General features: G+C 39.7%; 3 protein-coding genes across 3 annotated transcripts; 2 read left to right on the top strand and 1 right to left on the bottom strand.

The window, feature by feature from the left end:
* Window positions 1–1,312: 1,312 nt before the first annotated feature.
* LOC106380770 (5-methyltetrahydropteroyltriglutamate--homocysteine methyltransferase 1) lies at window positions 1,313–5,778 on the top strand. Its single transcript, XM_013820600.3, has 12 exons — window positions 1,313–1,515; window positions 2,109–2,473; window positions 2,565–2,652; window positions 2,920–3,047; window positions 3,136–3,527; window positions 3,652–3,815; window positions 3,915–3,995; window positions 4,087–4,253; window positions 4,325–4,430; window positions 4,559–4,809; window positions 4,896–5,097; window positions 5,188–5,778. The coding sequence occupies exons 2-12, from the start codon at window positions 2,124–2,126 to the stop codon at window positions 5,554–5,556; spliced, it is 2,298 nt and encodes a 765-aa protein (XP_013676054.2). The 5' UTR covers window positions 1,313–1,515; window positions 2,109–2,123; the 3' UTR covers window positions 5,557–5,778.
* A 1,005-nt stretch (window positions 5,779–6,783) lies between these two features.
* Window positions 6,784–11,143, bottom strand: LOC106386702 (disease resistance-like protein DSC2). The gene is made up of 5 exons (XM_013826513.3): window positions 10,434–11,143; window positions 8,686–9,805; window positions 8,059–8,361; window positions 7,370–7,983; window positions 6,784–7,239 (listed from the first exon to the last, which is right to left on the bottom strand). The coding sequence occupies exons 1-5, from the start codon at window positions 10,928–10,930 to the stop codon at window positions 7,041–7,043; spliced, it is 2,733 nt and encodes a 910-aa protein (XP_013681967.3). The 5' UTR covers window positions 10,931–11,143; the 3' UTR covers window positions 6,784–7,040.
* A 1,894-nt stretch (window positions 11,144–13,037) lies between these two features.
* On the top strand, window positions 13,038–16,837 carry LOC106387760 (FT-interacting protein 7-like). The gene has a single exon (XM_013827670.3). The coding sequence runs from the start codon at window positions 13,486–13,488 to the stop codon at window positions 16,636–16,638; it is 3,153 nt and encodes a 1,050-aa protein (XP_013683124.2). The 5' UTR covers window positions 13,038–13,485; the 3' UTR covers window positions 16,639–16,837.
* Window positions 16,838–16,887: the final 50 nt, after the last annotated feature.

The following is a 16,887-nucleotide window of genomic DNA, read 5'->3' as shown; positions in this document are numbered from 1 at the left end:
TCAACTAGTGTATGTGCTATTCTATAGGTTAGACTTTGAGTTGCGTAATAAAACTGAGGATTAACGACTGGTATAAGATATAACATACTTATCTCACTGTGCATAAATATTATATTCGTAATCTATTAGCAGTATGTGATATGGACTGTTGAGTCTTGTGAATATCACTAATATTCAAAATACACCCAAAAATTCAGTAAAATAAGACGAGAAGGATAATTACCATGTAATCAAGGGAAGCGATGACGTTAATAGAATCAATGTTTGGTGGCCGAATTATCAAAGCAAACAACAAGATGAAGACCACTCATCACTTCTTTTTTTTTTTTTTTTTTTTTTTTTTTGGTAAAAGAGCACTCATCACTTTGTTTATGAATCTTAAAACAATAACATATACATCATGGATCCATAATCTCCCTTTCATTACCTACTACTATATTCATCCACCAAAATATTTTGATCCAGTTTATCTCAGTTGCCTAAGCTTTTATTGGTGGGTGATAGATGAATACTACTAGTTTGATCCAAAAAAAAAAGATGAATACTACTAGTATTTACTGACCACTGTATAAAGAGGAAAATGAACCATCATCGAAATAGTTACATGTTAACTAGCGAAAATTTAACTTGTATGAATCTAATAATAACATTCCAAAAAGTATTGAAGCAAAAAATCAAATTCATCAAAAATAATCAGGTTCAATAACCACTCCAACTTGGTTTTCAAAACACTGCGGAACAGGCCTCGATGTCGATACTCTTCGGGCCGACACTAAACGCAGCCGTATTTAACAGAAACTTCACTGTGAAATGTGAATCTCCACCAACCTCCGTAGGACCCACTACTACTAATCCCTCATATACGTAGACACCAACTCCCCTTCACGTTTTAATCCTCTATTTAATCGCTTTAATATACTTTTATAAATACGTTTTAATTAAATGATTGGACTTTACTGCTGTAAAAATGATTTAGCTTTACTAATGAAAATATTTAATACCATTACCGGTATTTTACAAATTTGTAATTACGATATTCCTGTCAATTCGTTAAGATATCATCTAAAAATTCGTTCTTAAAAAATAATCCAAGTATCCATGTATAAACTGTTAACATTTTAAATGCTTAAGGCTAAAAAATAAAAATACATACCTAGCTAAAAATACATTGAAGAACAAATAAAATTGCTCATAGTTCCGTCCATACATGTTCCTTTTTTGGTCTAGTTTTACTTTTACAATCTAAAAGTAATTAATTTTCTTAATTATGGTAAGAAAATTAGAAAATGATCTCAGAAAATCAGAACACATAAATAGCCGTAAAAGAAAGAAAGAAAATGAGAGAAAAAATAAAATGTTGAAATATATGATTATTGCTTAAAATATCCACCACCAGATCTACACATCACACAGAGCCCAACGATTGTATCTATAAATAAACTCACAGAGCCACTCTCCTTCCTCGCTCTCTCTTCATCGTAGCCAAACCTCTTTCTCCGATTCTTCCTCCGTGAGGTACGTCTCCGAGATTTTATGGCTTCCCCACGTCTCCCTTATTTAGCTCCCTTCCCCTTCTCATTTCGTTTTCGTCTCCACGTTTATTGTTTATTACTTATCGAGTGTGATTTTTTAAATTCAAATATATTAGCTCATTCCTCCCCGATCCGTTTGTTCGTATCGCGTGTTTATCACTGAGATCTAAACGGTGAGAGAGCTCATCATTTGCAGATCTGAGTTTTTTTTTTTGGTGTCGGTCGATCTGTAGATCTGGATCTCATTTGCGATCTATATTCATCGTTCGAAAATGGTCATTGTTCTAAGCTCGTTTGAGTTAGATCCGCTTTGAATCATCAAATGTCGCATGTGATTTTGATCTAAAAGTTTTCGATTCTACTTTGAAGTGGACTCATTCAATCATTAATACGACAAAAGCTGCTATAGCTCTACTTTTCGATTTTATTTTATTTTAATTTGTTAACACGTGAACTGTAGTTGCAGCTTTCTTGGAGTATGAAACTTATTATTATTATTATATTAACAAAGTTATGAAAGAGAGAATGTATTTTACTATTTGATACTGATCTTGATTTGGTTTGTGTTTGATGCAGTTAAAAGAAATCAAAATGGCGTCACACATTGTTGGATACCCACGTATGGGCCCTAAGAGAGAGCTCAAGTTCGCATTGGAATCATTCTGGGATGGAAAGAGCACTGCTGAGGATCTTCAGAAGGTGTCCGCTGATCTCAGGGCTAACATCTGGAAGCAGATGTCTGAGGCTGGGACCAAGTACATCCCCAGCAACACCTTTGCTCACTACGACCAGGTTCTCGACACCACCGCCATGCTCGGTGCTGTTCCTCCCAGATACGGTTACACCAGTGGTGAGATCGGTTTGGATGTTTACTTCTCCATGGCTAGAGGTAACGCCTCTGTTCCCGCCATGGAGATGACCAAGTGGTTTGACACCAACTAGTGAGTCTCCAACTCTGATCTTGCAGTCTTGCAGTGACGTTGTTTGTTTTTCTTAGTTGTGGAAAAATGTAATGATGTTTAATTGGTGCAGCCATTACATTGTTCCTGAGTTGGGCCCTGACGTTAAGTTCTCTTACGCATCTCACAAGGCTGTGAATGAGTACAAGGAGGCCAAGGCAGTAAGTATCTTTCTTTATTATTATCATCCATTTACTAATAAATAACTATTTATTGGAGATCATAGACTTGGGTTCGTGGATTCAGTGTTTGAATTTAGATATATTGAATGGTTTTCACAGAAGATGTTGATACGTTAAGAATATACTCGCTTGCTTACTCACAAAATACAACCGGTTGTTAAAAATTAGTTGGAGTCTCGTTGTCTTTTGTACACCAAAAGTAGTTTCTATCTAAAGTTCTGATCCGAAAGCTTGATGTTTATGCAGCTTGGTGTTGACACCGTCCCTGTACTTGTTGGCCCAGTCTCTTACTTGTTGCTTTCTAAGGCTGCCAAGGGTGTGGAGAAGTCATTTGACCTTCTCTCTCTTCTCCCCAAAATTCTCCCTGTCTACAAGTATGCAACCACTTGTTTACTTTGCAATCCATGTCCTTGATGTTATTGGTGATCCAACACTGACATTATTACTTTGATTTGTCTACAGGGAAGTGATCACCGAGCTTAAGGCTGCTGGTGCCACCTGGATTCAGCTCGACGAGCCTGTTCTCGTTATGGATCTTGAGGGCCACAAACTCCAGGCCTTCACTGGAGCCTATGCTGAACTTGAATCAACTCTTTCTGGTTTGAATGTTCTTGTTGAGACTTACTTCGCTGATATCCCTGCTGAAGCATACAAGACCCTGACTTCGTTGAAGGGTGTGACTGCCTTTGGATTTGACTTGGTTCGTGGCACCAAGACCCTTGATTTGGTCAAGGCTGGTTTCCCCGAGGGAAAGTACCTCTTCGCTGGTGTTGTTGATGGAAGGAACATCTGGGCCAACGACTTTGCTGCGTCCCTCAGCACCTTGGAGGCACTTGAGGGTGTTGTTGGAAAAGGTATATAATATAAGTGCTTCCATAATCATCTTCCTTTTACCGAGTCACCGACAATATACTAAGGGATTACTGAGAAACAAAAATTTCAACCGTTGACCTGTTATATCTTTCTGCATTGATTCAGACAAGCTTGTAGTCTCAACCTCCTGCTCTCTTCTCCACACCGCCGTCGATCTTGTAAACGAGACCAAGCTTGACGACGAAATCAAGTCATGGTTGGCGTTTGCTGCCCAGAAGATCGTTGAAGTGAACGCACTGGCCAAGGCTTTGGCTGGTCAGAAGGATGAGGTAGAAATTTTATCCACCTACTTTATTAAATCCTTGAATAGTTTTGCAATGTAAATGATTTAGTAAACACTAGAATGCTAATATTGTATTCCCTTTCAGGCCCTTTTCTCCGCCAACGCTGCTGCTTTGGCTTCAAGGAGGTCTTCCCCAAGAGTCACCAACGAGGGTGTCCAGAAGGCTGTAAGTTTGGCGCAAACCTCAGCCATCTCCACAGTCACTGATTTCTCCTTAGCATTTATTGATCGAGATGGTTTCTGATTTGTTATCTCAGGCTGCTGCTTTGAAGGGCTCAGACCACCGTCGTGCAACTAATGTTAGCGCTAGGTTAGATGCTCAGCAGAAGAAGCTTAACCTCCCAATCCTGCCAACCACCACCATTGGATCCTTCCCCCAGACTGTAGAGCTCAGGAGAGTTCGCAGAGAATACAAGGCTAAGAAGTTAGTCTCCTAAATTTTATTCCTGGTATCTCCTTAAACGGTATGATACTAACGGTGAATCTCTTTGATAGGGTTTCCGAGGAGGACTATGTTAAGGCCATGAAGGAAGAGATCAAGAAAGTTGTTGACCTCCAAGAGGAACTTGACATTGATGTTCTCGTTCACGGAGAGCCAGAGGTGAGTGTTTTCTTTTTAATGTTATATGTTATTGCTTGAACCCTCGAAGTAGAGTACTGACAATTCAAAGTTATTGATGGTAGTCCGTTTTAATGTTTCTGACGAGACACGTTTCAACAATTTTGTAGAGAAACGACATGGTTGAGTACTTCGGGGAGCAGTTGTCTGGTTTTGCCTTCACCGCAAATGGATGGGTCCAATCTTATGGATCTCGTTGTGTGAAGCCACCAGTTATCTACGGTGATGTGAGCCGTCCCAAGGCAATGACCGTCTTCTGGTCCGCAATGGCTCAGAGCATGACCTCTCGCCCAATGAAGGGAATGCTTACCGGCCCTGTCACCATTCTTAACTGGTCCTTTGTCAGAAATGACCAGCCCAGGTACACAAAATAAAAACTCTCAAGTCTGAAACAAACACAGCTTACAACAAAATGACTAAAACGTATATATCTGAAAAACTTTGTAGGCACGAGACCTGTTACCAGATCGCTCTGGCCATCAAGGACGAAGTCGAGGATCTTGAGAAAGGTGGTATTAATGTCATTCAGATCGATGAGGCTGCACTCAGAGAAGGATTACCACTCAGGAAATCCGAGCATGCTTTCTACTTGGACTGGGCTGTTCACTCCTTCAGAATCACCAACTGTGGAGTCCAAGACACCACCCAGGTTTGCTTCCTTTAAACACACAATGCTCTCTAAGCTACTAGAGTGAAGGTGTTTTTTTTTCCCTTTTCTTATGGTGGTGTTATTATGCAGATCCACACTCACATGTGCTACTCTCACTTCAATGACATCATACACTCCATCATCGACATGGATGCTGATGTCATCACCATCGAGAACTCCCGATCTGATGAGAAGCTTCTCTCTGTGTTCCGTGAGGGAGTGAAGTACGGTGCTGGAATTGGTCCAGGTGTCTACGACATCCACTCCCCAAGAATACCATCCTCTGAGGAAATCGCAGACAGAGTGAACAAGATGCTTGCTGTCCTAGAGCAGAACATCCTATGGGTGAACCCTGACTGTGGTCTCAAGACCCGTAAGTACACAGAGGTCAAGCCTGCGTTGAAGAACATGGTTGATGCGGCTAAGCTCATCCGCTCCCAGCTCGCCAGTGCCAAGTGAAGAAAAGCTTGAAATTAAATGATTTGAAGAGGAAAACGAGTTCGTTTCTCTGGTTGTGTTTTGTTTGTTTTTTTTTAATATAAAAATATTTAGTCGGAAGTTAGAATTGATGCATATTGTATCCCTCTTGCTGAGAGAGATGAGATGATATGGCATCTTTTGAATTTGCTGCAATGTTTGTGTCTTTTGAAAGGAAATAAGATTGATTCTTCTTTATGCTAATGTTTGTGTCTTTTAAGGGAAATAAACATGCTTATTCCATTGCGTTTCAATCCTTTCCAAAGGTGATGACGATGAAGAAGAGGGCAGCTGCGATGGGTGGCCATCTGTAATTGACTTTCCAAAGACTGAGTTTAGAAATCCTTTGAAGATGTTTCATTCTTGTAATTTTGATGACCAATAATATTTTTCGAAAGAAGACTTTCAGAAATTGGTTTTGCCGTATGCAAATTGGTTCTACGTAATAATAATTGATAATAAGCGCACTTACGTTACTTGATCTTCGACGTGCTTACACGTTCACAAAACTTCAGCTCATGTATGTTTATACAAAGAAATTCACATGAAATTGCACGTTCAAGAGGTATTCTCACGTCATAAATAAAGCATTCATTTGGAGAAAGGAAAAGAACTCAAAAGAATTTAGTCAAGCTTTCATTTCTTCAAATTCCTGTGTTTAGCCCTCTCAGTCTTTCATCTGAAGCAGTACTTGATCTCTGCTGCTTGGTTTTGTGATGTGAATAGTTTAATTCGAAGTTTCTTAAACTAAAGGAAACATTCATACAAAGGAACAAAACAGAGCATTTAAGAGTCCAAGCCAGATAGTAAGACCACCTTCATTGGTGTCTGTTAAGGTAGGTTCTAAAGAAAAAAAATAAATAAATGAAAAAGGATAAAGGAGCAAGAACCGGCATCTATTTTAGGATTTTTAAAAGCGTTAAGAACTCTTACGTGTCACGTTCTTATTCGACCTCCCATTTATGTTTCTCTTTCCTCGATCACCCCATTTTCTCCTACGATTCTGATGTCATTTTTATTTAATTTTTTTATGTATGTTTTTTATATGTTATTAAATCCAAACTTTCAAAAAAAAAATCCAATCATTCAACTTTACAAATTTTTTTTTAAGAACTTCAAAGATGTTCTCCTATTGGATCAAAACAAAATTAATTACTCTAACAAAGATTCTAAATTCCTTAAATCACAAAATGAACTACTCCTTCCGTTTTTTAATATAAGTCGTTTTACAGATATGTACGTAGATTAAGAAAACCATTAATTTTTTATATTTTCTAAACAAAAACATCATTAATTATTTACCTAACCACAATTCAACCAATAGAAAAATAGAAGATTTATTACCATTGGTCATAGAACATTAATTATTAATAAATTTTACATAGGAAATCGAAAACGACATATAATTTAAAACAAAAAAATTTCTCTAAAACGACTTATATTAAAAAACGGAGGGAGTATTAAAATTATTCATTAGAATCCATAATAGGTTCTAACCATTGGACTTGCTCTAAATGTTCTACTATGGCGCGTACAGTCAACATTCTGGTCTCAGAATCCCCTGTCACTGAAAAGAGCAGAGATTTTTCATCCATGTTAATATTCTTCTTCCTCGAGCCATTACAGTTCTTTTTGGTGTTTCTTTTCCTGCATTTCTCAAAGACTCTGCATTCAAAAGACTCTTTGCTTCATTTGTTCTCCTACATGTATGATTTGAGGGAAAAAAAATGAAAATTTAAATATTCATTCCGAATGCAACAATCTAATAAAGAAAACATCAGCAAAAGCTCTGTACCTGGAAGAAAGCACGGGGCGAAGTTCAGAGCAGCCAGATAAATCGACATCTTCAAGATGTTTCATCTTATAGATGCTTGGTGGTACACATTTCAGCTTCTTACAATTAGCCATGCACATTATAAGAAGCTGAGATGCGTTCTCGACCCACCAAGGAATCTCTTCTATTCCTGTACTGCTCAAATCCAATACCTCTACACTTGCTGGGAGCTTTGGGAATGTCTTTAGTTTCTTACATCCTGACATTTCCAACGAAATAAGCTGAGGCCAGAGACTAATAGACAAAGGCACTTCCTCTATGGCTGTTTCCCCAACAGACATGAACTTTACTTGACTTGAGATCTCTGGAAAGATCCTCAACTTCGAGCATCCCTTCATGTTAAGGACACTGAGAGATTCCAAGTTCATGTTTGTCGGAAGAGCGTTTAGTCTTACGCAAGAAGACATGTCCAATACTTTGAGTTTATTAAGGTTTTGGAGAGAAGACGGAACACTGGCCAAACCTTTGCAGAATCTAAGATACAAATTCTCAAGATTTGTTGCTTTTGAGAGATTTGGAATATCTTTAATCTTCGTAGACGCACTCAAATCCATTTGTTTGAGACTTGCTAACGGCTGAAAAAACATACACAGCAAAAAAAATGTTAATAAAGACATTATTCAAGAAACACAAAAACTTTTAAGTCTTACCTGGATACCTTCCCAAAGCTTCTCTAGCTTGCTGTCTCTCATGCTAAGTTCCACGAGAAACTCAGGACGAAACCTTGAAGGCATACATTTTATCGGATACGAGTCCCAATGTAGTAACCTTAGTTTATGAGGTAGACGGTCTAAGCCGTGAGGTAAACACAACTTGAATGATTCATCTTGAAAGTTCGTGTACAGCCTCAAGAATTGAAGATTATGCATTCTATCAAATGCTTTTTCACTTATACACACATCATCATTGATTTTAGACATATCTAGTGATATGCCTAATACAGTTTCTGTACCCTGAAAAATACACACAAAATACAAAAGAACACAGCTAGTTAATATATTGAAATATGTTATAGTCCCTCCGTTTCAGTTTAGTTGTCGTTGTATAGTAAAATTTTTCGTTTTAAAATAAGTATCGTTTTAGAATTTCAATGCAAAATTTATAAATAGTATTATGTAGTTTGCTAGAAAAATGGTTACGTATATAAGTAATGATGTTTTTTTTATTTTAGAAAAAAACAAAATTAAATGTCTTTTTAATCTATGTGCGTAAACCTAAAACAACAAATAAAATGAAACAAAATGAGTATCTTTGATGAGTAATTCATGAGTACTTACAGTTGCATCTACAAGAACATCTGAGATGTCCTTAGCATCGACTAGGAACTTACGTTTTCCAGGCTCATCTATACATTGTCCTCTAGTGATTTCTTTGCCCATTTGTTGTAGCAAACAATGCATCACTATATTCCCATCATCACAGATATGTAGAAAAGATCTGTCAACAAGGACTTTAAGTCCAAACTCTACTTCCAGTTCACTCTTAGCAAGAAACTGGATCACACGTTCTACCTTCTCGCCGTTGAACAAGCATGCAATATGAAGAAAGATGAGCCTATCTTTCTCATCTAAACTATCATAACAGACTCCAAATACTTTCTCAATTTTCCCATTTAGACTTGTTCTAAACCTCGGTAGCGCTTTAGTCCACTCCTCCTTGCTCATCCCTCGCAAAGATGCACCTAAAACACTGAGACTTAGAGGAAGGTTTCCAGAAAGTTGAGAAACTTCAACAGCTAGATCATAGAATCCTTCTGGTGCTGAGTTTTGCCCAAAAGCATATCTACACAATATCTTGAAGGCTTCATCCTTAGATGGAAAACCCACTTCATAGACATGACTAATTCCATGAGCTTTCAAAAGCTGTTTATCTTCTGTAGTCACAATAATCCTGGTTCCATTACCAAACCATTGAACTTGATCTGCCAATGCATGTAGTTGTTGTAATTCATCTACATCATCAAGAACAATAAGAGCTTTTTGATTCTTAAGCCTTTCTTGTGCAACACCTAAATGGCTTATCTTTATATCTCTCTTGTTGAAAATTTCAGAGAGAAATCTTTCTTGTAAATGCAACTTCAAGCTATAACCATCAAGCTCGTTTCTCCTGCAACTTCCTTTAACATTCTCCATGAGAATATTTAACTGAAAGTTATCATCAGCAGCAGCAGAAAGTTGGCTGTACAAAGCTCTGGCGATGGTGGTCTTACCGATTCCAATAGGGCCCCAAATCCCTATCATCCTCACTTCATCAGACTCTAAACATAACATAGAACACAACTTCGCCACATGAGCTTCTAATCCAACTAAATCGTCGAAATCCTTTGAAGGTGTGCAACGATTCAGCTCTTCAGAAACATCAGCAACATTCTTTTCTATCATTTCCGCATCATTGTCCCTATAATAATTTAAAACCAAAACGACATGACTTAATTTAACTCAAAACATATAATAAACACCATAATTTTTTCCAGTCCAAAGTTGCTTCGGTCCAAAATATAATACAAATCGATAAAATAATAAGATAATAACTTTAAAAAAAAATTCTATGTAAATATTTGGTCCCGATTAAAGTATAAATTAATGATTTATATGTACATACATTTTATATATGTACAAACTGATCATTATATTGTTTTTTATATTCAAAATGAATTTTGTATGTATATTTTTAGCACTTAATATATTTTGATGAGATTTAGTAAAATTATATCTAAAACAACATTTAAATTCTAGAAAACATATTTTATATACACCAAAATTAATAGAACCAATATAAATTTCAAATTTCAAAAAATATATTTAATGCATATATACTAAAATAAAATATTTTTTATTTTAGAAAAATATATCTTGAAAAAGAAAAATCTAAAAAATGAATCTTGTATAAATTTGTAACTCGATTACTTAATAAAATGTCATAGTCCCAATAACTTGATTACTTAATAAAATGTCATAGTCCCAATGTTATTAATTTATAGAGTTTTTTAACTGTAATTTCTCTTTTAATTATCAAAGCAACTAACCAATTTGATGAACACTCGCCGGCTATACTACCAACATTGGTTAAAGCTTGTGTCCATCTCTGCGTCTCTTCCACTGTTCTTCCCGCACAAGTCTTCTCAAAGGCTTTCCCAAACTCTCCTTTCTGTTTTCTTACATCTGATGGATCCACTTCATAGAAAATCGGCATCAGTGTTTGTCCCGAAACTTCCCTGCACTCCATGATCTCTACCAGCTCGTTTAAGCACCAGCTAGAACCAGCGTAGTTCATGGAGAGAACGACTATGGAAATTCTTGACTCCCATATAGCTTGTTTGAGCTCAGGCCATATTGACGTACTTCTCTTGATTCCATCATCTTTAAATGTATCATTTCCTTTAAGTTTTAGCTCCTTGTGAAAGTGACTAAGAAAGTTTTTACGTACGTCTTCCCCTCGGAAGCTGGAGAACACATGGTATCTCCAACGGTGTAATGGTAAAGAAGATGTAGAAGAGGAAGAGGAAGAAGAAGAAGAAGCCATGAAAGTGTTTTATTTTGTCCTTTTTCTTCTAAAAGGATGACATTTATAGAGTACTTACTCTCTTCAAGTTACGTTACGCCATATCTTTTTCTATTGGTCGAGTTTTTTAAGATCATTTCTACTAAACGTCATTGACCGAAATAAAAAAACTACCGAGTCCATCAAGATTACCCTGGTTAAGGTATTGCGACTTTTTCAAAGATGTCCATTCTCGAGTATTTTTTAGTATTTGTGTTCACAATTTCAGCGTCCACAAGGCCTCGTGCCGCGTGGGGGAAGTGATGCTTCGACTCTTTCTCCTCAGCATTGTTGCCATTTTCAACTCTCTTGCGGAAGAGATCAAACTCCTTTAAAATTTTGTAGGGATTTTTTATTAGTAAAAAAAATAAAAGAATGAATATTTTGGACAGACTAAATTTTAAGAGAAAAACACATATTTGGTAGTATTTAAAAAATAATAATTGTAGCTTGCTTCAAGTAAACTGTTGTTCGAGAGCTTTGCTCAAACGCAGAGTATGGGAAGATCTGTTTTTTTTCTTTTGCTATCAAGTATTTAAATTAAAAGGGCGTTTTACAAGCAATGACCTTTGATTCAAACAAGTAGAGTAGAGTAGAGCACAGCTTAGATGGTACATACATTTGGGAAACATATGAGAGAAAAGAGAGAGAATGTATGGACATGGTTTGAACTTTGAAGCTAGCCATATGTGAGGGACTAGCTTGGCTTCCATGTCCTCCACGACCATAATAAACTTTCTATTTCCGCGTCTCTCTTGAAAATGAGTCCATTGCATCTTTTGAGACGGTTTTGATTCGTAAGTTTTGGGAGGTAGAGATAACCTCTAGTGGATGTAGCTTCTGATCATGCATCAGCCTAGACTAAGTGATAAATTTAAAAAAATAACTTTTTTGATGGATGGAAGTGTGTAACCTCTGTTTTTCTCTCTCTAATGCTCTGTTTTATGGTTGGTTAGATATCAACTTCTCTTCTGCCTCTCACCTTTTGATTTCCAAGGACTCTTGCTTGATACTGAGATAAAATGTCATTAAATCCTTGGTGATCAAAGTTCATAGACCGTATCAGGAGTACGTCTAAGTGGGACAATTCTATAGAAATCTTCCATCTCTCACGCGATCTTTCTGATGTTTAGGTTCATTCACAGGGAAATTATACAAATACTTCGATCTATGTTGCTTTCAGCTTCATCCAAAGAGAGTAATCCAGATTCTATCATAATTGGATGATGAGTTATCACTTCTTTATGCCGAAATATCCTTGGCGAAAAACAGAATCAGAACTCTATCTTCTATCCTTGCAAGATTTTGAATGTTCCGTATCATATATTGTTCTATAAACATCAGCGATACTATGAAAGCGTGTAAAAACACGTAGAAGATTAACTAACTATAGGTGTACTGCTTTCATCACCCAATACCCATTTGTATATGCAAAGACCAAGTAAGTCTAAAAGTCTTAGATGATCTTATTGGTCGTCAAATTCACATTATTCAAAAAGATAATGTCACCAAGAGATAAATTAAGAGAAGTCGATTTCGGGAGACCAAGAAGATATAAATGTAGATCTATAATTTCTCCCTTTCTTAAACCAACTACTGAGCCAAAATTCATTTTATCTATAGCCTTAAAGATGGTGAACATTGGAATGTGGGAATGGGATGAGGTTGAGGAGAAATTTAAGCTCAAGGTCGGTGAGATTCGAGAAAAAAGGGGAGACAATGAGACCAGTCACTTTTTGAAGAGAGAACAAAAGCAATTGCCTAAAATCTGACATGTCCTTGGTGTCATCCACCATTTTTTCAATCTCCTTCTGTGAACAATGAGAGAGAATCTTCATTTTAGTCAAAAGCAACTTAGAAAAATAAAAGCCGAAAGTAAGGAATTACGTAATCTACGACCAAAAGAGAAAAGATGTGAATGTGTTTCCAATTAACAAATTGGAAAGGAAAAAGTAAAAGTAAAAGTGAAACACAACAACAAAAGACATAGAAAACAAAGTATTGAATTGTCTAGAGTTGCTTCTATATCAAGTTAAGTATCACACTACTTTTTATTTTGAATGTAATGAAAATATGAGACTTTGGGACTTAATTCAGAATCTGTACACTGAAGAATACAAGCAAGATCGAAATTTACAAATACTCACACTGATTCGATTGGACAGTTTTAAATGTTGCATGCAGCCATGCACCAACTTGGACATTTGTCATGTTTTTATTACATTCATAACGTATCGGTTAGTGAATGTCTCAATAAAATCTTTATTCGATTCATATATATATATTACACAAACACAGGCTCTTCTTTCCTATCAGATACACCTAAAATATACTAATTTCTCCTACTTTTTGATTCATCTATTTTGATTCTTTTCCCACTCTTTTCTTAACATAAGCCACTAATCCTGCAAATCAAAACTCCTCTGTTCCCCACTATCTTTCTCTTTATTTCTCTCCCTTCACAAAGCCTAAATCTTCAGACCAGTTCAGCTCAATCCTATGCATGCATGAAACAACAGTTTCAATAAGACAAAACAATGGCAACAACTCGCAAACTGGTAGTAGAAATAGTAGACGCCAAAGACCTCACACCCAAAGACGGCCAGGGAACGTCAAGTCCTTACGTTGTCGTCGACTACTATGGCCAGAGACGACGCACACGGACCATAGTCCGTGACTTAAACCCTGTCTGGAACGAGTCTCTCGAGTTCAGTCTCGCGAAAAAACCTTCTCATCCGGTCTTTAACGATGTTCTTGAGATCGACATGTTCCACGACAAGAACTTTGGACCCACCCGGAGGAACAACTTCCTCGGTAGGATCCGACTCGGGTCGGATCAGTTCGTTGCGAAAGGTGAAGAGGCGTTGATATACTTTCCTTTGGAGAAGAAGAGTTTGTTTACTCTTGTGCAAGGTGAGATTGGGATTCGCATTTATTACGCTGATGAGGCGGCTCCTCCTGCTTCTAAACCGGCTGTAGCTCCTCTTGAACCGGTGGTGGAGGAGAAGGAAGAGGAGGTTAAGCCGGAAGGTCCAGACGAGTCTAAGCCACCACTAGAGACAAGTGCTGTCCCTGCTGAAGTGAAAGAAACCGCCGAACCGCCACCACCGCCGGAGAACTCGCCAGCTGAGGCTCCCAAGCCTAACGAGGAGGCCTCACCGGCGTTACAGGAAAATGCTACTGCTGGCGGAGAAGCTCCACCGGCGCCTGAACCAAATCCGCCACCTGAACCAGTGGCAGACCCAAAATTACCGGCGGAAGAGCCACCACAGAATCAACCGGAAACTGAAGACATTTTGCTCGAAACAAGCGACGCGGAGAGCTGGGTTTCAGCGCCGCGATCACCGTTACCAGGAGTTACAATTTCAAGATCCGTCTCCGGTTCAATACCCAAAACTAAAACCGGAGGCCCACAACCACTTCCGAGAAGCTTATCAGAAACCGCGAGTTACACCTCAGAAATCTCTGACGTGTCAACCGTCGAACGGTCCACGTTTGATCTAGTGGAGAAAATGCATTACGTCTTCGTCCGCGTCGTGAAAGCTCGGTCGCTACCAACCTCCGGGAGTCCAATCACAAAGATCTCACTCTCCGGCACAACGATCGAATCAAAACCGGCGAGAAAAACCTCAACGTTCGAGTGGGATCAAACCTTCGCCTTCCTCCGCGACTCGCCGGATACATCTTCCTCTCCGATTCTGGAGATCTCCGTGTGGGAGGGGAGTGACGGTACACACTTCCTCGGCGGAATCTGCTTCGACGTGTCGGAGATTCCGCTCCGAGACCCGCCGGATAGTCCGTTAGCGCCGCAGTGGTACCGTCTCGAAGGAGGTGGAGCTCACCACGGAGATCTAATGCTCGCCACGTGGACAGGAACGCAAGCGGACGAATCATTCCCCGACGCGTGGAAGACTGATACCGCGGGTAACGTGACGGCACGTGCGAAAGTTTACATGTCGCCGAAGCTGTGGTATCTTCGCGCCACTGTGATGGACGCTCAAGATCTGTTACCGCCTCAGTTAACGGTGTTTAAAGAAGCGTCGTTTCAACTGAAAGCTCAGTTAGGCTTCCAAGTGCAGAAAACCAAACCCGCCGTCACTCGTAACGGAGCGCCGTCATGGAACGAAGATCTACTCTTTGTGGCCGCCGAGCCTTTCGCCGATCAGCTGGTTTTCACATTGGAGTATCGGACATCGAAAGGACCTGTCACCGTCGGGATGGCACGCGTGCCGCTCACCGCAATCGAGAGGCGCGTCGACGAGCGTTTGGTTGCGTCAAGATGGTTTGGTTTCGACGATCCGAACGACGAGAAGAGAGGAAACAGGTCTAGAGTACACCTGAGGCTCTGCTTCGACGGCGGATATCACGTGATGGACGAGGCGGCTCATCTGTGTAGCGATTACCGACCAACGGCGAGGCAGTTATGGAAACCGGCGGTTGGAATCGTCGAGCTCGGTGTGATCGGTTGTAAGAATCTGCTGCCGATGAAAACGGTGAACGGAAAAGGATCGACGGATGCGTACACGGTGGCGAAATACGGTTCCAAATGGGTCCGTACCCGAACCGTATCGGATTCACTAGATCCGAAATGGAACGAGCAGTACACGTGGAAAGTATACGATCCGTGTACGGTTCTAACAATAGGAGTCTTCGATAGCTGGGGCGTATACGAGATCGACGGTGGGAAAGAAGCCACGCGTCAGGATCTTCGAATAGGGAAAGTTCGGATACGTATATCTACCTTGGAGACGGGTAAAGCGTATAGAAATACGTATCCCTTGCTGATGTTAGTTAACGGAGGCGTTAAGAAACTAGGAGAGATAGAACTGGCCGTTAGATTCGTGAGATCAGCTCCACCGTTGGATTTCTTACACGTGTACACCCAACCATTGTTGCCTTTGATGCACCACATCAAACCGTTAACTCTGTTTCAGGAAGACATGCTAAGAAACACCGCCGTGAAGATACTGGCCGTACACTTGTCACGATCTGAGCCACCTCTAAGGCCTGAGATTGTACGGTACATGCTCGACGCCGATTCACATACTTTCAGTATGCGTAAAGTCCGAGCGAATTGGCTCCGCATTGTCAACGTCGTCGCCGGAATGATCGACGTGGTGCGGTGGGTGGACGACACGCGTTTCTGGAGGAATCCGACAGCGACTCTCCTTGTTCACGCGCTCGTCGTGATGCTGATTTGGTTCCCGGATCTTATCGTTCCGACAATAGCTTTTTACTTGTTCGTAATCGGTGCGTGGAACTACAGGTTCAGGTCACGCGCTGCTCTCCCTCACTTCGATCCAAGGCTCTCCCTAGCTGATGCAGCCGATAGAGAAGAGCTGGATGAAGAGTTTGACGTTGTCCCGAGTAACCGGCCGCCGGAGATGGTCCGGGCGAGGTACGATAAGCTGCGAGCAGTCGGAGCTAGAGTTCAGACGATTCTTGGTGAGGTGGCGGCGCAGGGGGAGAAGATGCAGGCTCTGGTGACGTGGAGGGATCCAAGAGCGACGGGTATATTCGTGGGGATGTGTTTAGTGGTGGCGTTGGTGCTGTATCTTGTGCCGACGAAGATGGTGGCGATGGCGTCAGGGTTTTATTACTTCCGGCATCCGATATTCCGTGATAGGAAACCTTCTCCGATGATAAACTTCTTCCGGCGACTACCTTCGTTATCTGATCGGCTCATGTGATGGGATAAAGGCGCGAGTTCTTCAGTAAAATATGTTTTTGAATCATTTTAGTAATAGTGTGGGTATTTTTGTGGCGCAGATTGTATATAGTTTGGGTTGTTTAAGCGTATTGGGCCTTCTTGTGGCATTAAAGGCCCACTAGTTGAATTATATTAGTTCCTATAGTTGCTTATAATCAATCAAACATGCGTTTACAAAAGACAAAAGTGTATGGATTTTATCGGTAAATTACAAACCTACTTTTAGAGG

This window comes from Brassica napus, chromosome A10 (assembly GCF_020379485.1).
Source record: "Brassica napus cultivar Da-Ae chromosome A10, Da-Ae, whole genome shotgun sequence".
NCBI classification, from domain to species: Eukaryota; Viridiplantae; Streptophyta; class Magnoliopsida; order Brassicales; family Brassicaceae; genus Brassica; species Brassica napus.
The sequence above is the reverse complement of the archived record's forward strand: the minus strand, read 5'-3'. Positions and strand labels throughout refer to the sequence as shown.